Raw genomic sequence first — 25,423 nt, forward strand, 5'->3', positions numbered from 1 at the left:
GGGGGTGTAGACTTTCTATAGGTAGTGTATAATGAAATAGCTGAATACAGATTTACATAACAAGCTGCTCACTTGCTATTTGCTGACTGCGAATCAGGCAGGAAAGGCATTTCAACAGTACGTACAAGAGTCACATTTCTTGGTGTAGTATAGATCAGTATTTTCACTAGCTTGAGTGGACCAAATCTGTGTAAAAAAATTGACATACAGAATACAATTGTGTTTCCATAACAAAGTATTAGTTATTTATCTTTAATGGTTTAAGAGATCAGCTGTTAAAGTTGTCACTGAATTTACAAAACCACACAGACTGTCCTTATGGGCATGATTAAATTACACAAAAACAGCAGTTAAACGATTTAATAATTGACCCCTATGTTTCCAAAAAACACCCTCAAGGAACATGTTATCTCATAAGAACACAACATGAACAGAAAGTGTTCTAAATTTCTTTAATAGTGCTAAAGTAAAGTCTGTATTACATTATCCTTCTGATATAAAGGACCCAGCAAAAAAAAGAAAAGAAAAACAAGCGCCACATTTTCCTGCAAGAGAGAAACTTTTAAACAATGCAGCTGCCGCAACATTTAAATGTTCTTAATGGGGGGCAGGGGGGTTGGTGGATTAGACATGGCACAGTCCCATACAGATTCTGTAATAAATCAATAAATAATTTTAAAAAAAGGCTTTCATGAGCGAGTATTTAGTTTGCTAAAATCACTACGTAGATAACATCAACCTTCTCCTTCACTCAAAAAATTTAATTTACAGAACAGAGCCCAATCTGGGCATAATGCTACAGATGTATGAGCGGAGGATCATTTCAATTTGTGTACATTTTTTTCCTAGTTCGCAGCATTTCATTTAATGCTGTATATTCCAGTATGACTGAAAGAGTCTTGAAGATTAATCTTCTTCATCTAATGAAGTGTCTCTTTCATCGTAAATGTCCCTTATTAAAAGAATGCGTGTAAGCAGGCTTTCCAAAGTGTTCCTGTCCAGGGATGTGGTGGTGTACCATAATGGACTATCCGGTGAGCTGGAGCTTTCTGGCTTCATATAAAACAAATCCATTCTCGGCTTAAGACTTTCAGGACTGCATACAAACAAAATTAAAAAATTAATTAAATAAAGCTCAGCTTCTGTGTAAATATGAAACCCAGTAAAACACCAAGCATTAGTTATAAAATTAAAATAAAAACCTTTCGAAAGCAGATATAAAATAAAATGTATACAATGCCACTTGGTGGTGCATCTTCCTTAGCACACAGTACTCACTGCAATGCTGTAATTGTAGCAATTAATGTGGGCATATTAGTAAACCAACTGTTGAGTTATAGATCATATCTTTTTTTATCTATACAACTTATAATGACTCTTCACTTATCTGCAGATTTGTGTTACCAAAAAATAAGCAGTATTTTTCACAGCAAGGTAATGTTTCTTACCACTTAGAGAGGTACAGCTCATACAAGTGGCTTTCACGCTTTTTGGCAGGACACCAAGATAGACTTGCAGAGTTTCCTTCAGGCTCGTAATCAGGATCTTCATCATCTTTATGTTTTCTCTTTCTTGTTGCAGTTTTATCTGGTAAATTATTTACATATACATTTAGTAAAAATCCAATTAATATGCAAATCACCACTGTTTTGAATCTATGCAAAACAACTGATTTAAAAACATGTTATACTGTAGATAAGGACAATGGATCTTACCTAGCTCTTCAGAAACAGAGTGTACTCGAATGCACACTGTACTCTCTTTTGTATGAGGATTCTTCCTCCATTGCCGAAACACATTCCCAAACGAAAGTCTTAAGTGCTGATCCACTGTTCTCAAACCAAAATACTTAGTGTTAAAGTATACTAGAGTACTAAGCAAAACCATAGGGGAGTGTTCTCCAAACTGTTTACAGCTCCACAGATATTCCTCCTCAATTCTACTGAAAATTGAACCTTAAAAAAAAAAAAAAAAAAAAAAAAAAAAAAAAAAGGCAATAATTAAAAATGCATAAACAAAGATGCATTAGGATTTTTATTTGGTACTGGAAACAGTACAGTTCACCTCTGTGTCAAATTTATCTCCCGTTAAGGATTTTATGATAATGGCTCAATACCAATAGAATGTCTTCATCCTGTTTTAACTGTACTTCTCTTTTTCTGTAGTAACTCAATAAATCAGTGTGGAGTGTAACTGACATTTTTTAATATAAGAAGTTGTACAGTGGTGACATGCAACGTTTTTACTTCTTGTATACGCCACATGTATCCCATAAATAACGTTGTGTTGCCACATTAAATGTAGCCACAGCACATTAAATACAACCATTTCGAAGTCCATTTCACTAATATAAAATAACCGAATTAATTTAATGAATGAAGTGTTGTATCAGTACATACCATCCGGAAGCACACTTGGATGCCAGTCCTTGAAGATTCTGTTTAATTCCTGTCCAAACATCTGGTAACAAGGATCACTGAATATGTTGTCAGCTCTCCCATTTACATACAGGTGCTACAGAACAAAAAAAAATAGTATGGCAAAACAAAACTTATTTTACTTCTAAAATGTACCCCCCCCCCCCCCTACAGAGTTACAAAGACCACGGAGACATTCACCACAATCAGTGATAATATCCCCAAGAAGCAGTCACTGAGCTTTCATAAAACAAAGAGGTATACTAGCCCTGCCACACAAACAATACATTGTTTAAAAGCCTTGGTTAGTAGATTTGTCTGTGAAAAAAATAGAATACAGATTGACATGATTGTGTGTGACTTTTTCAACAAATTTCAGGTCTGAAATATTTCTATAATTATTTAAAGCCACATTTGCATGCTGTGTTCTCATAATACAAAATCAGTAATCATGGCAAATCATGATGTGAACAACAGTGAAGTTTTAATCATCTGACACTTTAACTGTATGTTTAAGACAAATACGAACATAACTTAATTACAAAGGAGAAACATGTAAAACCTCTTGACCTGCCAAAGAAAAGTGGATTCTCTTTACCAAGATCATTCAGACACCATTACTGTTCTCTGACATTGTATCCTCTCCAGAGATTCTTCCAAGAAATGGAGTATTGGTTTCCTAAAAATTCCACTTCAGTATTATCTTGGGGAAAACAAGGATGCTGCCAGAGAATATAATAGTGATAAAAGCCAGTAATATAAGCTCCCTGTGCTAGAAAGTAAGCTATTTATGTACAGGATGAGACAGGGACCCCTGCTTAAAGTAACATCATGCTTATTATTTAAGACTTAAGTAACATTACATGTTCAGATCAAGCATTTTTCACAAATGTGTTGGAACTGTTAAAGGCCAATTGTCTTCTGTTCTTTCATTGTAACTACTGCTGGAATAGACCGGAATACTGTAACTGAATAACTGTTCATTTATTTACTGCCGGTTTCTCATTGCAATCAGTAACTGCATTAATGAGAATACCACTTTAAGATGACAGGTAACAGCAAATTGTTAAAACTGTAACTATAGCAGGAAACAAGACAATTTCCATTTAACTACCTACTTATTGCAACAGTAGTTACAATAAAAGAACAGAAAACTAGAACTTACCCAGTAAAACTGGATTATCATAAAATTACACAGCAATTACATAGGTGTTTGTACACTGTAATCTAAGTGCTACCGAAAATTCTAATGTTACAAAACAGAAACACACAACTTGTGTTTAAGGAGATCCTGAATTATATTAATCAATTGTCTTGTTAAAAATGTTCTCCTTGCAAAAAAAAAAAAAATTATAAAAATTACAAAAATATTGGGAGTTAGGTAAACAATTTGAAAATGTGTACTGTCAAATGATGGCACATTCTTCATATCAGAGAGGGTAAAATGGGGGTGACGCAAGTTTTGCTAAAGTTAAAAATGGAAATGTGTGACGATGCAATGCAAAAGATTAAAGTCCACCACACCTTAGCCAATTTAAATAGGCATCACTTATCACTCAAAGGTTGAGTAAAAAAAATACAAATAGATACCAATCATTGGGTTATAGCATCTAAATTACAATGTTTGAAATTTCCATCAGGAGTAAGAAAACATTTCACATTTGCATTAGGGAAAATGTAATTTCAACTTCATCCACACTATCAAATACATAAAGCCATTCATGAACGACTATCATAGATAACAGTCACATCTGAAGAGTGGCTGTGCAGAGAAGACATCATGAACCAATGGAAAAAAAATAAAAAATGATTACACACTTGGCTAATCAGCAAATGTTCAAGTACACGCAAATGTTCAAGTACAGTTTCCTTTTCAGTCACCAACCTGTTGGATGCCAAGACAAAGATAATAAATGCTATCTGGTGAATAGCACTCCCCATTCGGCCTCCGAACCTCACGGACAAAGTGAGATAACCCGTAGTTTAACTCGGCTGCTGTATGTGAGAGCAGATCCATTTTTAACCTTACTGGCTTTGCTGTAAGAACAAACAGAAAAAGTGAGGTCTCAAACATTAGTATAAATACACATTTGTTTCAGGTTTTTTTTTTTCTGGAGGACAGCTAAATTTACATGAATGCGGGCATTTCTGTGAGGTAGTGAAAGTGTTAACTTGTTCTAGTTGCAAAGACAATTACGGTATGTGATGTTGATACAGTGCGGAATCAGTGATAACACAGTAGGGCCGTGGCTCCCATTTGCTCCATAATGCCATTACAGCAGCCCATTTATACTCGTTATAAGGCAGAACACAAATAACACAGTCTTGTAACTATGGCTCCCCACTATAGTGTGAGCACTGTATCTATGTCTTAACATTAATGTTAATATTTTTTTACAGTTTGATGAATATGAAGACAAAGTAATACTTTCACACAAACATACTTACTATGTTTAACTTCATCTTTTTGTTTTTTGTCCTCGTCGGCTTCATTTTGAGTTAAAATCCATCGCTTCCATGCATTAATCCCATAGGTAGACTTCAAGGCAAATCCACTTTCTGGTGTGTCTGGTTTTCCAACTTGGGAATTGCTACATAAAATTGCTCCTCTTTTACTTCCCTGCAAGGCAACAAAACAGGTCAGGGATAACATTTCCAAAACAAATTTCAACAGTCAGCTGACAAAAAGTGTGTCCTACATATTATAGCGATTTCATTTTTTTTTTTTTGTTCAATCTGGTCAATCACAATGAATAGCAGAAAACAGTTTTCCCCGATACCTTCTTCTTTACTTGAGGTCGAGGCTTCTCTTCCTTTTCTTCGTTCTCTTCTCCCAAAACTTGAGGCAACATGAATGCAATTTCAGTTTTAAGCTCTTCTGCAACTGAATGAACAATAAAATGCAAAACACAAATTTAGCAAAAAGACAAGTATTCCCTTGACTTATTAAAATATGTCAAATTACACAGACTATAAAGCAATGGTTTTCATCCAGAAAGACAGTTGAACATTAATGCAACTAGTTTCAACACATTGTCTCTGTTTGTTTTGGCATTTCACACATTTTACCACCAGTCAGGATGGTTTACATGTGATAAACATTTATGGGTAAAAGCATGGTGGAACTAACTTCCTAAAATGTTAAATTTGAATCCTGCTGTTCTTAACTTTGAGCAGACATGCAAGGTGTATTGGAACATAATACAGCTGTATTTAATCTTGCGCAATTTTATTTTTTATATATTATACAAATAGACTGGAGTTGAGGCCCATTCTTGGTGGAAAACTATGGCATTAAGGGTGACAGATATTACATACTGGAGGTCAAAAGTTAAAAACACCTGCTGATATCGGGTTTTTTTAGCCTACAGCAAAGATATCAAAGAACAAAGAAAAAAGGGACAATAGTTTTAGAACATATGCAAATTGTCATTCGGAGAAAATCTGTTGAGTGAAACAAAGCATTTATACATAATAACTATAACTTATAAAGAAACACAAAAATCTACCACATTTCTGAAAGTAAACCTCTCAGATTTAAACAAATTACATGTGATACTTAGCTATGAAAATAATACCTTTTGGAAAATCAGTTTCCAAGTCCAACTCAGGTTCATATAAATTATCTGTTGAAGTTGACTTCACTTTCTCCCCAATGCCATCCACTTCACTCTTCACATCTTTATAAAAATAAAATGAAAAAGTGCAAAGTGAATTAATTATACATACTCCAGGCTAGTATGGTACTTTCCAGTTTTTGTTTCCTTTGCACCTTTCCTTCAAACCAAAATTTAAGCTTTTTGGGGGATATTTTGGAATGACACTCCATTGTTATGGTCTTGAGGTAAAAATCAATGAAGCATTTAAAGAATAATTATAAATTGAAAGAGAAGTTACAGTTCTTTGATTTGGTACCACAAATTACTTCCAGATTTGCATCCATAGTAACTTATTGTTAAGAATGATTTACTAAAAGATGCAAGATGTGTACCCAATAAACATCATTAAGTTAATGAGGCCATGCTTCCCATTTGAATCTTACTAGGCCATTCCATAACAATTCATGTCACTCTGAACACAGCACTGTAGGAATTAACAAAACCTAGAGAGAGCTTTGTATTGGAGAAATACAATTTTCAAAATACAGCTCAATGGATTGTTGGCTCAGAAATGAAGCTTGCAACTTGATTTGGCGTAGGTTTCTTGAAAATATTAATATTAAATTAAGTTTCCACATTGATGACATTTAACACTGACCCTGAAAAACACTCCCCACCTTGAATAAACATCAGTGCAAAATTCATCATATTCACATTAACTGAAGTTCCAATTGACTGTGGTAGCAGCATAAAAATAGTACAATGGAAGCATGGTAAAGCCTTGTTAAGACTCGTTGACAGATGCCCAAACTGTTAAACCCGTGGGCAGATTTATTATGACAAACTTTTATCTGTCAGTTGGCTTCTTTGCTTCCATCCTCCATGGGGCTTTCTGGAAGGACCCAAATGGGACCAATTTAGTTGAGGGTAAACATACCATCAGAATTGTTTACAGGTTTACTCAGCATTGCTTTCTATCATACAAGAAAACAGTTCGTAACAGCGCATCATCAGGTATTGCAAAAACTGCCCAGGAAAAGTGCAAATAACATTCTTACCTAACTCCTTGACCTGCAAGATGAAGTTCAGTACAGTGGGCTGCAACAGACTAGGTTAATCAGCTAAAGAATAGGCATTTGATATAATGCAGACACTGGAGCAGATGTGGAAGCAACATGGCATCACCACATTGTGAAATCAGAAAGCCAGTATCTCTAACCCCTCAATAATGAACATCTAAGGAAACTATAGTGACCTGTAGGATCTGTTTTATTAAACAATGAAAATATGTTTTGGCACTCTGAGTCAGCGCTGTATTGAAATGACTCTCAGACATCTTGTTTGTCTTGGAATGACCCACTCTTAACAGTTCACACACATACCTGCAGACAAGGTTGTGGGATAACTAATACCTGCACAGTCTTCTTTCTCATCAGCCTCAGCTATCATTTCTGCCATTGCCAAAATATCAGCTTCCAGGGGATCTGAAGGAATCTTTGCCCTTAACTCGTCTATGGTCTGCACAATCTTTTCTGCACTATCCAGTGTTGTCGGTAGAAACACTGGAACAGGAACCTGTTAAATGAAAGCATTAATGGTAAAATGGCTTTTTAGGTAGTGAAAACAATAGGAATGGATTCCTGTGTACAATAAAAATACAGTAGGGATGCAACAATTAGTGGATTTTGCTGGTCAAGTAGTTGACCAGTTGATAGTTCCCTATCAAGTGTGAAATGCAACCATTACCAAATGGATATTTATCCTAAAGACCCCAATAAGCTGAATAAGATCTATCAAAGCTGCAACTTAGAGCCTGTGACACAGTCGTGCCTGCCTCCATTTCTTTTTAGGGCTTTACCAGGCTACTGAAGAGTTTTTCTACTTTGTGTAACTGACTTATTTACTGTATTTTTTGTCGCGTTCATCTCTTAGTGAAATTAGTCACATACATACTAGTTGTTCTAATACAAAAATTAGAACAAGTGTATTATATGTTGCAACCCTAAAACATTTTCTTAACCAAAAAAATAATAATTAAAAATACTTACCGGAACAGGTAAAGTCAGTGGAACAGGTGTATTCTGGCTATACAAATGAACAGGTACTGGGATATACACTGGTACTGGAATGGGAACTGGAATATATTTAGTCTTTACCTCTTCTTCTGTAACAAAATACAACAACCTCAACATAAACATTTGGAAATAAAGCAAATTTTAATAAAACTGTAAAATGGAAAATGTTAAGAATGGAAATATTCTCAGCTTAAACAACTTACCTGTCTGACATGACTTTGTCTGCATGTGTGGTTTACAGTATGTGGCTTTTGTCATTGTCAAAGGTTTGCAGAGTATAGACTTATTCTTCATATCCTTTAAAGGAGATGTAGAATGAGAGGACACAGACGAGGTATGATGCGATATCTAATACAAAATAAACAAGTGTCAGTAACACATGGGGTGTTATGGCTGTAAATTCAAACATTAGAGCCATTATTATGGCCATGACATAAAAGCAGCATGTATTGAATAAAATTGAATACAAATTAGCAGTGAAATGGTAAACTACAATTTGATAAGCGAAACTCCAGATATATTCTAGAATGCAAGTGTGACATGCAGACATATGGATGGACAGACAGGCACCCACATACTATAGATCCTCAAAATCTGATATTTCAATAACTTATGCTAAATAACATTAAGACCAAGTTTCACGCTATATACTTAAAAAGATGGCGTGCAACTAGTGCGCTGTATATAAAGTGTTTTACACATTTCAAAATTATGAATAACGTGTGATATAAAAAAATCTAGCGTGACATATGAACAAAATTGAAGAATAATTCTGTTACTGTGTTTATTTGCTTAACAACCATATTGCTTGCAGTGAATAATGCAAAAAAGAATTGTTTGTGTTTACAGCAGTCATTTTTTGTACAATAGTTCAAAGTAACAGTAAAATGTAAGGGTTGTAGTTAATGCATACCCCATAGGTTAGCATTGATGTACGTGCAGTATTGATAGACAGATCTTATGACTTCAAGGTAATGTTGCATTTTACTCACCCAAAAACACATTACTCAGTGTCTAAATTGGAGGGTAAATTACTGAATGACCCAAAAACCTGATCTGGAGCACCAAGTGTGACATATGCACAGACCTACGATCACCTGCACTATATGCGCTTTGTCGGGAATTTCATTCCCAGCAAGAGATAATAAATAAAACCCTACTACTGAACACAGTACAGAATTTGTTTCTTTAGCATACTGTGAGAGGCATTTTGTAACTTTTACTTAATCTCAAAACACGATCATTGTTTTCCTTTGTTCTGATTATGCCCTTTACAGTTAAAAGTTGTCAAATATGAGTCACAGAAAGTCACTCTGCTACTTGGTGTGCCTGCAATAAAGAAACCATCCTTCAAGGAGTGTAGAATGTCCCAGTCTAAAAACTACATTCTGCTTTTAATGTTATAGCAATTTAGCTGATCACCATTAGTGTTAGTCTTGACTCTCTGTAAAGTCTGATAAATTATTGTCAACATGAACTCCAAAATACTTACTGTAGCCTTTGATCCGCTTTGATTTCCCTGACCTGCAAAATAAATCAAATTAGAAAATGGAACTGAAGAACTCCATTTAAATAGAAGATTTATTCTTTGGCACTGAGGTATTATTTAGGCTATTGGAAATACCCATAATGTGACATAGTTCACTGCTGGGACATTGAAGTCTGAAGGCTAGCGATCACACATGAATTCTAAGCAAATCGCATTACTCCTGGTATAACAAGAAAACATTTATATTCAGTAGCAACAAAAACTAGTGCTGCATAAAATCCCGACAAAAACAAAAACAGAAAAACTTTTTTTCTTTTTAACAAATCAGTTTTCTAATAGCAATAGACCCTCATAAGAGGGCTTTACTGTCTGGTAAGACCCTTCTCGTTATGTTAAATGCCCTTCCCTTTGACTCGGGACATTTAACAGCACAAGGCGGGCCTCAATCCACATTTCCTAAATGTTACTGTGTATATTTTATAACACCATAAACTGTGTTAGACATTTGTGGAAATAGAAAACCACTGTGCACTACATGGCTATCTTTCTGAAAATTAGGACTATTAAAAAGCACTGAAAGCATACCAAAGCACATGTTTTCAGGGCCTCTCTGGGTGGACATGTTGGGTACATTTTGTTGACAATAAAAGCGCAACAAGCACAGCTGATCACAGAAGCGTTTCATTTCTGCTCGCCACTGCACCGACTCCGTAAGGTTCCCTTGGACTTTGCAACAGTCACACCGAGCAGCCTGAAAGCAAGACCAGCAGCATAAATTAACAACTCACAACATATACATTTATTATCAACACATTAATTAAACCAGCATTAGAGCTAACCAATACAGCATCCCTCTTCCTGTTATATAACTCATTACTCTTCCTCCTGTAACTCTGCAGAGCATGTCTGATATTCATCAGATTTTCATAAAGCTTCAATTACTATATTGTGAAGGAAGCAAAAAAAAAAACTGTAATACTGAGGATTCCAGCTTTTTTTTTTTTTTTATAAGGCAATATTTTGTTTTACATTTTAAAATCACAGTATTGCGCAACCATTACCAAAAACACTTATTGGCGATGTCGATAAATCAGTGCATATTACATTATGTAAAAACATAAATATGTACAGTAGGCCTATACAATAACATCAAATGAATACCTAATGCACTTTTTTTTTTTAGCCTATACGCTATCAACACATAAAATAATTCATGCTGCTGCATTGTACACATTACTGTGCAATGTGAAAATAAGATTTTAAACTGAAATGATTATTTTTTACCGTAGCCTACTTATTACACAATTAACACAAAATAGTTCATGGTTCAGCACTGACATATTATGATACCATACAATACATTACTGCCTGCCGTTAATTTCGAGCCCTGTGTAGGTATAGCTTAAATAAACACCCAAACTAATGTTAGATATTTATTGGTGCACATAGTTCTCAAGATTTCTTAGGCACACATTACAAAAACATACTAACCTTATTATACCAATCTGTAAACTTCTTGGAGCAGACTTCACTGCAAAAGTCTCTTATAACACCCCCAAGTTCTTTTGTTGCAGCCCTCTTGCACATCTGGGAGCAGTAGTTGCAACTTACACATTTCAGGCCTAGACGTCTTGCAAATTCCTGCTTAAAGAGCAGCTTGCACCCTGCAAAATTATTGAACACACTGAACACAAGGTGGTCAAAACAAATGTGGAAGTTAAAGTTAAAAGTACAGCACAGGGCTGGCAGAGTTGATGAACAGCAATTCTATTTTAAAGCTAGGAGGACAGGCAGAATAAATCACGCACTGATGATAGCATTCCATCTAGCAAATATACTACAGACACAGACAAATAGGCATAGGCTTATTGTATGCATACATTTAAGAGTTTTTTATATATATATATATATATATATATATATATATATATATATATATATATATATATATATATATATATACACACACACACACACACACACACACACACTCTGTATTTTTGTTCAAACACAAGATATTTTTAAATAAAACTAAAATGTTGTGAAAATACAGAGCTAGCACCCGATGCAAAAAGCAATGCATACGGTCTTTCCCGACTTACCCTCACTGCAGAAAGGTTTCTTAACTCCTGAGAATTTCACGGTTTCATGAAGAGTCTTCTCTTCTTGACAGTATTCACAGTATGTAACAATACAGTGCAGCTTTTTGTAGTCCTCACAACAGGTTTTACTGCAAAACTGGTACACTTTATTCTAAAAGAGTGACACAACAATTTCAAATGACCACGGCTATTCTTTCAAAACTATCCAGATTAGACCCCATTAACATGACTTAGGCCATTCTTTGACCTGAAAAAACCATGGTATGAAAGGTCTCCAAAGGCAAACACACAAAAGGACAGGATTTATTAGAACTTCATATATTTCTGACCTTAACTTCCCATTTATTTTAATTATTTTGTAACTTACCTCCCATTCCAATGTTTCCGGTTTAATACTGAATGATCCTTTACAATAATTACATTTTAAATGGATATCATTCTGGGGAGGTGTAGTCTGTCCATTTGTTGAAGACTGGACACCAATTGCCTATCAAATAAAATCAGTATTTAAATGTGGGTTTACTGGAAAAAGAAATTGCATAAAAAAAACACAATGGGAAAAGGATTATCGAATAAAGGAGGAAACTGACAACTGTCAGTCGCCCTGGATAAGGGCGTCTGCTAATAAATAAATAAATAAATAAATAGAGCTCACATCCTCTTTTGAAATGTTTTGCTACTGCCTTTTTAGTCACAAAAACAAAACCTTAAATGGTGTTATTTAGTACAAAATTTGATGTAACACAATAAATGATGTACATATGGGTATATATATATATATATATATAATATATATATATATATATATATATATATGTCTATATATATATATCTATATATTATATATAGTATATATATATATATATATATATTATATTATATATACGCCTTATATATATAATATATATATATATATATATATATATATATATATATATAGACACACACACGCGCACACACACACACACATACAGACATACACGGATGAAGGCTATATTTGCATCCTGAGCCATTAGAAGAAAAAGGCATCATTGTGCAATAGTGACGTCAAAATGGCAAATTCTAAGATTATACTTGACCACTCATACACAAAATGCCTCGATCCTGACCCTCTCGTAGTTTATGACATCACAGAAACCCTAGATGGAATTATTTTCCTGTAATTCTCTGAAGCCCATCTATTATTCTATCTAGATCTAGCTCTCTATATATCCCACATCAACGCACCATCTCTCGTGTGGTAAACTTACTTTCTAATCACCCTATGTATATTTATACATTTCAAACCTTCTGAAGCCGTCATAGCAATTTTATTTAATTGGACAAACAAACACTTTAGACTGAAGCATCTGAACACATTTAAATAAAACCAGATTACCTGAAATTTAGCCACACATTCAGAGCTGCAGAAGTTATACAGCTTCCCATCGGGCATTGTGGCTTGAAATTGAGGTAATGCACTTCTTTTACAAAAATGGCAAGTCGGTGCTGTACCTAAGACAAAGACACTGTAAGCTGCTGAGGACACTACTACCTGGAATATAAGATTTGTTAGTACACCCAATTAATACTAAATCACAAAAGCAGCCTTTCCTTGTTTATTTTTTAATTTTTTACAAAGGCTATTTTACATATAAAATCACAAATGTATTTATACCTGAGCCAGTATTCTCATCAGAAAGAACCTTGGAATGTTTGTATTCACAGCCTTTCACAGGTGGTTGGTTACAATATATTAATTTCATTAAGCACATCTTATATAAAACAGAAAGCAGTACTGGTTAAAATATACTAAATGTAATCATTGAAAGAAAGCACCCAAAGCAACTACTGCATTCGAATTACCAATACCTGCAGGTCTGGAGTTCTTTGACTTGTTCGAGTTCATGCATGCTGTTGAACAGTATGGCTCCATGTTGCCATTGGGTCCTATGCAATGAGTAATGTCAAACAATCTACATGGAGTTCTGCATCCAGTACAGCATGTTATTTTGCCATGTGCCTAAAAATTGTGCATAAAAGAAATACATTTTACAATTAATTAAATTTAAAAATTATTTCCAATGAAGACTGAATGCATAGTTTTCTCCAGTGGGACTGAGGCTCAGTGGACTTGAACAAGGTCACAGTGAGTTTAGAGCAACCTCACCAACAGTAACCACTTGACTGTACTGCCTGAAGGTCTTTAAGGAACTTCACAATCATCCATATAATCAGATGTAGAATTTGACACTAGAATTTGCTATACAAAAAAAAAAAAAAAAAAAAAAGTTCTTACCTGTTTATAATCTTTGACACAGTTTTGGCAACAAAATCTTTTCTGCTGCCCATCAATTATAAGGAAATGGTTAGCTGCTGACTTTGTCTGCAGGTGCTCCCCACATTGCTCACAGCAATTCATAACAAGGCCATTTGCCATCCGGTATCTGTTAAAGCAGTGATCGCTGCAGATCTTATGTGTCACATTTTTGAAGCTAACTTCATGGCGAATCTTAAAAAGGAAAGATACAGCAATAAATCAAATCAAGTAACAAAAATAAACATATCTAAAATATGCTAGTGGTGATATTCAAGATATTTAAGATTTACATGTTTGATTCTAAATGTATCTTTAATTAGAATCACATAAAATTTCTACTCGCCTAAAAAAAATAAAATTAAATACCTGCATTGTGGCTTAACATTAAAGTATTTTTGGTTTTATTTTGATCTTGTATCCAGGGCAGAGACTGAAACACATACTACACACAGGCCAGAAAAGAAAGGGTGGATATGAATTGGCATGAATTTAAAAATGTATTGTTGTGCTCAGGTGTATTTTCTGGAAAGCAAGAAAACATCAAGATCCTTTCACTACAACAGCAATAGAGTGTCTGATGGAGAGAAGAAATAAATACACTTCCCCAGAATTAAAAGGGGAAAAACTTCTTGCTGATTTATTGTTTTTTTGTACCTGAAAAAAGCAGACAGTTTGCTGATATTGCATACTTTCCCCCTAAAGATCAGTCATCATATTACATTGTTGCATTGCCCTTAAAACTGACAAATAATGAAACATGATAGCATAATTCCAGCATATTGTGCTGTTTTGTGAAATTAGAATTGTTTTAAATTTCATAGGTCTCATGTTTTAATGACCTGAAAACTTTCAATCCAATTGGCTAAAAATTGGACTGTAACTTAACATGTTTCATACCAAAGATAGACAGACAAAGCACAAGGAAATGGAAAAAACTACTTCTATTATACGTAATTGATACAATTTTTTATTTTTTTTATTTTAAGTATGGCATAGAAATGCAATACTATCCTTCACATCAGGAATATCAGAACCCTCTGTCCTTGGTAGTATTGCTTCTTCAAAATGAAAGCATCTTTGTTTGTGCACTGGTTTAAGGGCTAAATATTATACCTCGGTTAACTTTCCACAGACGGTGCATCTTGTCTTGATAGGGGGTTTGGCAGGATTCTGCTTATTTTCATATGATGACAAACAGGTGGGACTGCAGAACTCCTGAAAGGACTCACTTGAATCTACCTGAGCAACAATTGTTCCTTTCATGCTTGTAATATCCCTAAAAACGAAAAAAATATTTAAAAAGCAGGAAATGGAGAATCATAAATCAGACACCACTGCTATCAATCCCTACTGCAGTTACGAAACTGCCTCTCATGCGTCTTAATACTTAATGAAAATAACTTTCTAAAAATGAAATGACACCCATTTGTCCTCTGGGAGGAAGTGCTCAATTTTGGATTATACTTTTTAGCTGTATATTATATATTGATATACCTTTAACAGACTGCAGAAATAAAAATAGCGAATCTTTAAAATAAATCTTACTTTTTGCACATGGTGCAGTTTTTCTTGGGGGCAGGCTTATGGGAAAATGCTGACAGGCAGGTAGTAGAACAGAACAGATGGGCAGACCCTTTCCTCTGATAGGCTGTTTGCCCTTTCCTTAACGGTTTTTTACAGTTAGCGCAGGTAACTTTCACAGGTTTAGCTGGTTGTTGGGATGCAGGTGTTTGGAAGACTGATTTGGGCAAGGAAGCCGCTGGAGACATGGAATCGTCACCTGGCTGTTTTGGATTTCGTGGGAAAGAGGCTGACTGGGATATCCATGAATCTGTTAAAAAGACAAAACAAAAAAACCCCACCTTTTTCAAAAGCAGGCATGATAGTAAAATCTCATAGTTCACATTAATATCTTTCTCCTTAAATATTAAAAAATAAATAAATAAATAAAAGTTATATTCTGCCTCCCTTAACCATGTAATGTGTATGTTAGACAGTACACACATTTGCATTTTGTATGCACATTTTTAACATGTTTATGGACCTGTAGGGGCACCCTCAGATACATTTCAGCAAACTCAAATTCAGAGGGGGGATAATCTTCGGCTCCTGACCAAATCCTTCACCGCAAATTGTGTGTGTGAATATTCTGCAGCCCTGAACATGGCTTTCGTTTTCTTTCAATAAATTATGCCTGTATTTATGAAAGTTTCGGGTAACAAACAATTTTGGGATACAATACCATCAGTTGTGATAAACAAAAAACAATTCTTCATATCAGTATCATATTGTTGTATTGTAAAAAAAACAACAAGGATATGTGGGTTGTTTTTCATAATCTTTCGGTAATAAATATATCCCCCTCTTTGGTTTGCTTTTTATTTTCTTATGTGTGTACAGTAAAATATTCACGCCTTAAATATAAAACAGACGAGACGAGCGTTTACTTCTCTCACGTGTCTACTAAAGAGAAGGGTACCGGCACTTTACTGTGTTGGATTGTAGGACGTTCATTTTAATAGAAGTGTAGAAATATTTAAGTGGAGGAGCGGCGAACAAAAGGCCCACTACACCCATGTATACACACTCAAGATATGCAGTACACTGAAGATTGAAAGCAAAAAATTAAATAAGGGTTTGAATACATATAGAATAGAAAAATAAAAGAAAAAACATTGCCTTTGCAGAATTTGATGGCGCCTACTTTTTAAATATTGCGCGCACTTTGGTAGAAAAACAGTAGAAAACGCAGAGACACTTGACAGGTTATACAAATCCTTTTAAAACATGGGGTTCAGCAGTTACAAAACAAAGTGAGTCAAGAAAAATTCCACAAAGCAGCAGTAATAGTTGGCAATGATTTTGTATCTGTGAAGCAACAAACTAAAACACCTGTATATCAGTAATTGGATTCAGCTTAGAGAAAGAGTGGGGGAAAAGAAAAGGCAGAAGCTATTTTTATATCTGAATATCTCCCAAGTATTGCTTATTATAGTTGTCCTCTTTACTTAAACTTACTAGCAAATGTGTTCCAGACTTCACATTAAAGTATGCTATAAATGTGTTGAGGTGAGAAGGTGGTCACAGGGAACCTTTTGTGTATCTTGAAGAATTTTGTGAATCTGTCAAGTTACAAGGCCAGATCCATGTGTGTTCACTGTTAAATAAAACCAAAATCCTACAAGTTATATTCTACTTTTTTGTACCCAAACTGTTGGGCTAGAAATATATACTTTTAATTAACATAACTTAAGTACTTTTTATGAATGCCTATACTTTTTGTTTCTGTTCTATGTTTTAAACCTGTAGATTTCATTGCCCTTTTCTTTAACAGTTTGTCAGATTGAGTCGACATATCTCATTCTGGTTGGGTTACCTGCAACATTTAGAAAACCAAACCAGTGGATACACTTATCTTGACTGGTCAGCGTCATAGAATGAATTGTGTTCTAAAAACGTATCCAGTGGAGTGGAAATATTTGTTAGAGAGCTCATGTTCTCAAGCTGATTTCTGTGTCCGGACATGTGTGATTCAATTTTACATAAATAATAGGTTACTTTCAGAAAGTCTGGAAATTATGGTTTGATGCATAACCTTTTTCATTTTTAAGTAACTAAATAAACAAATACAAAAATAATTTGATAAATATGAACCATCTTTTACAGAACCTCAAGTCCTGCCAACACTTCTGTACGCATGTGCTACAGTATCCAATTCAACAGTGTGTGTGTGTGTGTGTTTGTATCTTTTTTTTTTTGGTAAATTACATTACAAATGCGGATTTAAAACAAATAAATGCATACAATTATTACATTTTATTAATACACTTTCCCTAAATTAGTAAAAAATATTTAATGAAACAATTAATAAATACAAATTTTACATTTTTTCAATAAACGAACAGTTTTTTTTTTTATTTAAACACAGTGCTGATATCCTCTTTACAACCCACAATAATGCTCGTACAGGCTCTCTCTCTGAGACACCCCTCCCCCAGCCCTCTCCGCCCCAGTGTACAGAAGGTTTGTAGTCTGTGCCCTGAAGATTTTGGACATTGGTATACAATTATTTCACTATTGATTGTCCATTTTCGTACCATAAAACAAGTTACTATATGCTTTGTCCAATAGATTTAATGAACAATATTTTTCATATAAAATGCTTTTTTTTCATATTGCTTTAGCCTAGTTTAAAACGCTGCTTGGCATTTGTACACTAGAAGTCCCTGACAGCCTATTCGGGATTAATATAAATTTGTAATTTGTAAACATGTAATTTTACATCTAAAAACAATTTTTTGTTAACGTGTATCTGTTGCAGTCATAAAAGTGCTGTACTGCTGCAGCTGATTTAGTTGACCACAAGCGTTCAAGGAAGGGGGGGGGGGGGGGGGGGTGTGCAGGAGACTAGCTTGGAAGTACAGTGAAGATCAAATGAAAGCTGCAGGAAAGTTGCATGGTGGTGGCATGAGCAAATGCTACTTTTAAGTTGTATGTACTTTACCTTGCATGTACATTAATGAGAAACTGACTTTTCTAAGCAAAAGTACAAGATTGTTAAGGACTTACCAGGCCTTTGATGGGTCCCAGATTCTCCATTCTGGACTGCCTCTCCAGTTGTACCTATTCTCCCTGGGTTAAAAGTTCCAGCACCAGAGTGAACCCCAGGCCTGTTGACATCAGTATGGGTCGTGGCAGGTGCATTTTGGACTTCTGGGTTTAAACTGAACGTGCTACCAATCTGTGGACCATTCCCCACCTCTCGCAGGCTGGCATTTTGCAGTGAGGTTACACTGGTTATCATCAAGTTCATGTCCAGCGGTCCTTCAGTGGTAACAGATGGAGCAAGAGGACCCTGGACACTACTGGTAAGCATGGAAGCCATGTCAAGCGTTGTGACGTTGGCAATCTTGATTTCTGAGTCAGGCTCAGTGCTCATGACAGTGTGGGTCTGCGGAGACCCCAATTTGTTGCAGGAAGAACCCACTATGTCCGTCTTGGAAGTTCCATTAGGTTCTGGGAAAGTCCCTTTGCTCGACACATGGGTGACAGATTGTTCCAAGTCTGCATCCTCCTCATCATCAATTACGATGGGCTCAGCGAGACTGTCCACAGAAGGTGTCACGGCTTCCTTTGGATGAGAAAGTATTTTTGTTGTCTCCACGCTAGGAAAAACCTCAAGTGGAGCTTGGGGAGCAGGGGGTGCTGGGGGAGCAGTGCTGGTTGGAAGTGGGGTGGGAGTGGAGTTTTGTGCAGAGGGAGAGAGTTCAACAAACACAACATCGTCGTCGTCATCTGTAGTGGCCGCAGAAGTGTGCGGGAACTCGTTTGTAACCAGCTTAAGACTCTCCCCTTCAAAAGCACTACCCACACCAGAAAGGCCTGTAGCCATGATAGATCCTGCTCCTGTAGTTCTGTTGCCTTCCGATATAGACCTTGACTCCAAACTCTCAACAAAACCTCTGTCCATTACTTAAGAAACCACCTAGAGCACAAAAAGTTAAGAGGGTTAAAATATGAACTCTATTAAGAACACTTGCCTTCATTATTTTCTAAAAGTAAACAAAATGTTCAGCCATACTTTTTTTTAAATTAATCCCCTACAACAGTTTTGTCTATTTCCTTAGAATATGACACTGCAGTAACACACGCTTCCAAAATAACTTCTGGAAACAAGATGCCTTGTCTTTGGATAACCACCCAAGTGCTGCCTACTTACTTGGGTCTTTAATTGGAACAGGAAACCACTATTCCAATCTTACTATAATGACAGAACATTGGCTTGATTTACATGCCTTTATGAACTTCAAATGTTCTTTCCATTAACGTGAGAATGTGACGTATCACACTCACACTATAGGTATCGGTCTACCTAAATCACGATTTAGCAGAAATCAGGAAATCGAGGGGTCATTGCGAAATTCACCTCTTTTAGGGGCCAATGCATACTGGACAAGTACGGAGAGAAAAACAAGGAAACCTTGTTTAAATGAACTATTGCACAATGCAAGCGACACAAACTATGTATCTTCTTTCTGCAGATAGGCTTTTTTTTATTCCTTCGCCGTCCTGTGTGCACTGCACTTAGGCAAAAAATAAAAATACTCCAAAGCAGTTAATGTTCTTGTTTACTGTTCAAACGGCAACAATGTTTTAATCAGCCTATCAGTGCGTCTGTACTGGCTTTTTTTGTGATCTGTACTGTACAGTAGGGGGATGGGATAAAGTCAGTGCTGCATTGTTTTGATTTAGTTTGCTAAAATCTAGTTTTCAGCATTGGAAGTAAAGTACCTGAAATGGACCACAAAGCAAAGTATATTTTGGCTGATGGTTGTGTCAAAATATTCCCCAAAGAAACTGTACATGCAGATGGAGGCAATTGTTTTGCACCTCTTGTAATGTGTCTAGTTAAAATACGTTTACTGTTTAGCTTCAGAATCACACATTAAAATGAAAGACTATGACAGAGGCTGCTGAACAGAACGTCAAATAAAAACAGCTTTCAGAAAACAAACTGGAAAGTCAGCGCAGACAAAAAGCATTCCTGTCGGCTGTAACCAAGTTAAATCAGCACTACAGGTATGATTTTGCACAGCCACCTCGTTTTCTTTGTTTTCACTCGGTACTAATAAAACAAATGATTGGATGGGACAAATAACATGACAACGAATGTGCTGCATATATTGCCTTTATTAAAGTATGCCAGATGCCCTTGGGTAACCGAGTTTTGAGACCGTTTCTAATCGATTTCTACATCTGTATAACTCGGCAACGCTCCAATTCAGTAGATGCAGAACGTGCCGTCTCAAAGTATGGGCAAGTCCGCACCAGACAGAGAATATCGGCAGCAACTGATGGGGGATGTTGCATGTTTGCCTTTAACAAATGACAGCACTCTGTTTTAGAAGGAAGCAAGTACCATTATTTTTAGGCTTTTATACTGCTCTGAAATATTGTCTACTTATGTTTATTTAATGTTTAAACAGGTCCACAAAATGTCATCGAAATCCTAATTTTATTCCATAACCTACCCGTGAAAAACAATGAAATTTACCACAAGTTAAGTAAACCCCTAAGTATAGGAAGTTCACGGCCAAAAAAAATGGTACAGCTAAAAGGTGGGTAAATCGTCTTTCCACAATAAAAAGTCCCTCAAATGGACGAAAATGTTTATTTTCATGGCAACAAGTTTTAAAGCTGTACCATTTCTTCAGCAGTGTTCACATGTCTTCAGCAGTGAAGATCCCGTTGCTTGCACAGTTTGCATTCAACTTTTTTTTTTTGGTCATCTGGCCATTTAACGAAAAAAAACACTAACAGCTGAAGGGTTGCAAGATAGTTCTTTCAATACAGCTTACGCTATACAACTCTTTGCTGTCGAGATGGCAAATGAGGAAATTAAAGGTTTGCCCCTGGATAACACGAGCTGGAGCAGGGAGGGGCGGACAGTGCTCAGTTTTCTAAAATTAAAATGATTAGTTTTAGCGTATATTTAGTATGTTTCAATAATATTCTACCATAGCACTTCTCTTACACAGTCTAGTACACTAGGTATTCAGTACATATTTTACTGAAGCACTACAACCACAGAGCAGAAGTCAATGTCATGGTCACATTTAGCATGCAGGGTATATAGCAAGTATGAAGTCACTACCTTAAAGCATGAGATAGTGATGCTTTGAATTTCATTTTTGGGTGCTGGGGGATTTCCCCCCTATGCTGCAGCCATAAGGTAAAATCCACTACCAAATCGTTACGTCGCATCTCCACATGGCGCCGCTGCAGCGTATGGAGCAGGGTATAAAGTATCCAAGAAACACATGCAAGCAGTTTTACAGCAAGTACAGCATAAATCAGTCTGCGTTGTTGCAGATGAAACTACAGATGGGAGAGAAGTGTCCTGAATATTGCTTTTAATTTGTAATTTTATGAAAATTAAATATTTTTGTAATAATGTTCCTCATTTTTGACTAGTCTGTATATTGTAATGCCAGCAATTTTCAAAACACTTATTAGTTGACTGACCTACAATGCATTGTTACCAGTGGACTGCTTTTTCCTGAAAATTACAGTATCTAAGGGACTTAAATTAATTCAATAGATTTTTTATGTAAAAATGTTATTTATGTTCAAATGATGTTGTTAATTCTTAATTGGTAAAAACAGAATTGGTCATTTTGAAAAACTGAATTTGCCATTCCCAGAATGGAAAATCAGGAGCCCTAAGCAGGGTTAGTATAGGAATGATTCTGTCCCAGTGGTTTTGATCACTATATGCAGTTGATTCCTATATCAGTAATTCTTATAAACGGAGTGCACTGTAGTTAATTATTAGGAATACGTATCCCTTCAGGTGACACTTATCATTATGCAAACACAATTCACATAACTTGCTGCTGTCAAGCCATAATAACTTGAGCTTACTTGTCCAATTCTACTAAAAAAGTAATTCCACATTCCAAAGCATCCAAGACTTCCCTGATAACAGTTTGCAAGTATAAAATAATGTGAAAAAACATGTCTGTAAAGAGAAAGTATAATAATTATGTATCATTAACTGTTCCTGACTTATGCCAGTTTATGGGAGGATCAAACAAATTTGTCCACAAAACAGTCCTTTTTATTGTACAACATCAATACTAATAAAAAACAAACATAACGACACTATCAACATGTTTGGTCTGCATCACAGACACACATGGCCAGAGATTAAAACAATGTGGCAGTGAAACAGTTAATTTTTACTGGACACCACCTGTAAAGGAACTTGAGACAATCCTAGAATATAGCTGTGCGGCAAACTATGAGCTTCAAAAAGGTCCAGTTGATCTGAGGGCTCATGTTAATGTTGTTCATGGTTGCATTTTTGGTGAAAAAAGTATGACCTCTACAATAGGAACTCATTTGGTATGGAGGAGTTTATAAATATCATAAACATGTACACTGACTTTTGTGAAATTCTGAAGAGGTGGCATTTCCTCCCTGTATCAAATTCTCATGGAATAACATACATTCATATAATGCGACATACAATCCGTATGTAAAGAAAACCAAATAAGCCTCTTCACACTAGCTCTCCCACCCAGGTCCCGATCGGGGCTCTGGCTATCCGGGTCACAATCCCACATAGCGTAAAAACACGTACCCGGGTCAACAGTAACCCACCACGGGATGCGGGTCAACAAGCTTTGACCCGGGTCGAGCGAGACAAAATTCATGATGGATGTTTGTAAGCAGACAAAGTAACAAAGAGCCACCCCTGCATGAAGGGTTCAATTCTGCAAGGAACATTCCTGTTTATTCTCTTTAGCCATATTTCTGTTGATTAGAGACACACCATGAGCCAGATTGCAGCAGGGATTAAGAAAAATGTACTCTAACATCTGGGCTGACGATTCAATATAAGAAGCTGTACAGATGAAAGGGTGGTCATGTGACTGTTGCTGCTTCTGTGACACTGCACTTCTTTCTGTCACCCAGGTTGACTGTACTTCTTCAAAAAGCATTGTGAAATCATGTAACCGACCCGCATGACACCAGGTCGCGACCCGGGTAGAGCATGCCAGTGTGAACAGGGCTATAGACACCTCCAACCCCAGATTCTGAAACCAGGTCATAATGTCCAAACCAAGTTTAACTGCACATGATTCTTTGTGTAAAACTATAAAGTATGGCATGCGCCTACAGATTATCCACATCATCTGGGATAAAAAGATGTCTAAAAGGGTGGGGCATAAAGAACTGCAATCTAGTTCTAGGTCCCTGCATTGGTTATTAATCTGACTTCTTGGCAACAAGGTTTTATAGCAGAAACATGCCTTGCAAACACAATTATAATTATACATTTACATGTGATGAATAGGAGATGTTTTGTGTTTAATAATAGTAGGTGGTTAATAATTCTGTAATCTGTTGCCTATCCTTTTAAAAGAAAATACAATTGAACCCATCTACAATCTGGCAGCAAGGTCTTCCCAGCATGTGGACAGTCTTAGTGAGCAATACAGAGCATTTGTGAATAAATAGCAGCATAAAATTCTTACTAAAGCAAACAACATTGGTCAAATTATTTATTGCCACTTTGACTTACAGATGTGAGCTTTCCAGGAAAGCTAGAAATGACAAAAGTCAAATTTAAAGCAAAACATACACCAACGCTCGGTCAGAGGAACAATACACATTTAAATAAGTGAGGTACACACACTTGTACAGCAGAATGTAGCAACTACAAACTACACCCTTAACAAGGAAGACACACACCTTTGTAGTGTCGGACACAACCTTATACAAAAAAAAAAAAAAAAAAAAAAAAAAACCTATGGAAACAGTAAATAAAAGTATGTATAACACATTTATTTAAAAAAAAACTAAAATAATAAACTTCTCTTACATGTTATCTCTATTTATTTAAAAAAAAAAACACCCTTAATTATACAGCCAGTGCCGGTTGCTGTTCCTCGGCAGTCTACATTACAGCAAGGACTCTGTTTACTATAGTACTACGCAAAGCGCGTTTAGCCCACCCCTAACCTCTCTGCACGCAGAAATGAGGTAGAAGGAGCAGGCCACTTACATTCAATTCAGCTACTGTTGCTTTTAAATGTAAGAATACGTTTAAACGGGAATTATTTTGAAACATAAGCACATTATTTCCCACGCAGAAACAAAAACTATTTTCTTATCCAGTCCCCTATGCTTTATGCAGCTTCCCCTCCCCGCTTCTGTTTGCTCCCGGGGCTTCTATTTGCCCCTTGCAGTCAGTCAGTAGCACTGCCTCTCGTCCGCCATTAGAGAGCGAGCGAAACAATACGCGAGTGTGTGCAGGCAATAGCACCCTGCCACAACAGAGAGGGGGAGGAAAAATCACAGGCGGGGTAAAACGAACAGCAGAACCCCGATTAAACTGGACTCTGGGCCCTGGCGGCCAGACTTCAGAGCCTTACAGTGCTCCTGGCAACCCCCATCCGCAGTTGCTATAACTTTAACGAATTAAGCATAAAATGTGATGTGCCGCTAAATTTCTTACCCGATTCGAGCTGGGAACGATGTAGCGCCACTTTTGTCCCCTGCCATAAACCTCCTCGCGCATGCGCTAAGACGTCACCGCGTTCTTTGCGCGTGGGTGGTGACAACCAGTTCTGTTTTTGTTCCCCGTATTATTTCTCAATCTATGCGCACGCTCACGCGCATGCTTGTTGTTGCCCATAGAATGCAAAACCTACTGAAATATCGCTGACAACTGTCAGGATTGCAGACTTTGTAGCATTGTATTTAAATGATTAACATTTCTGATGTATCACACTGCCGGACAGGAGATAATTTACTTATCATTCTTTTGACTTAATTTTTAAAAACACATTAATATAATATGAAATACATTTAAAAAATACAAACAGTGTATGCTTCATTTTTTCATTAAATATACAGTATACATGTATAATG

The 25,423-nt window shown here is 36.1% G+C and overlaps 1 protein-coding gene across 6 annotated transcripts; it reads right to left on the reverse strand.

The window, feature by feature from the left end:
* Positions 1-236: 236 nt before the first annotated feature.
* Positions 237-25,123, reverse strand: LOC121327859 (zinc finger MYM-type protein 2-like). 6 transcript variants are annotated; one of them, XM_041272135.1, is made up of 23 exons: positions 25,008-25,119; positions 18,551-19,466; positions 15,527-15,812; positions 15,095-15,257; positions 13,961-14,173; positions 13,528-13,684; positions 13,061-13,176; positions 12,050-12,169; positions 11,683-11,833; positions 11,072-11,244; positions 10,166-10,331; positions 9,584-9,615; positions 8,295-8,439; positions 8,065-8,177; positions 7,399-7,591; positions 5,996-6,097; positions 5,198-5,301; positions 4,866-5,037; positions 4,303-4,454; positions 2,400-2,514; positions 1,716-1,955; positions 1,449-1,587; positions 237-1,096 (listed from the first exon to the last, which is right to left on the reverse strand). In XM_041272135.1, the coding sequence occupies exons 2-23, from the start codon at positions 19,449-19,451 to the stop codon at positions 907-909; spliced, it is 4,143 nt and encodes a 1,380-aa protein (XP_041128069.1). In that variant the 5' UTR covers positions 19,452-19,466; positions 25,008-25,119; the 3' UTR covers positions 237-906. The 6 variants fall into 6 exon arrangements, with proteins under 6 accessions (XP_041128069.1, XP_041128068.1, XP_041128070.1 ...); XM_041272134.1 differs by having other exon boundaries at positions 8,065-8,180; positions 25,008-25,118; XM_041272136.1 differs by having other exon boundaries at positions 8,065-8,180; positions 13,534-13,684; positions 25,008-25,117.
* Between the last annotated feature and the right edge of the window lie 300 nt (positions 25,124-25,423).

Source organism: Polyodon spathula, chromosome 15 (genome assembly GCF_017654505.1).
Source record: "Polyodon spathula isolate WHYD16114869_AA chromosome 15, ASM1765450v1, whole genome shotgun sequence".
In the NCBI taxonomy this organism is placed as follows: domain Eukaryota; kingdom Metazoa; phylum Chordata; class Actinopteri; order Acipenseriformes; family Polyodontidae; genus Polyodon; species Polyodon spathula.

Bases quoted from the DNA above. Each gene is read 5' to 3' on its own strand.
- LOC121327859 (XM_041272134.1), bottom strand. From the start codon at position 19,451: ATGGACAGAGGTTTTGTTGAGAGTTTGGAGTCAAGGTCTATATCGGAA. The intron at 15,813-18,550 runs GTAAGTCCTTAA...TCTTTTTAACAG, and splicing joins TGGGACCCATCAAAGGCCTG to ATTCATGGATATCCCAGTCA. The intron at 15,258-15,526 runs GTAAGATTTATT...TTTCGTTTTTAG, and splicing joins AACTGCACCATGTGCAAAAA to GGATATTACAAGCATGAAAG.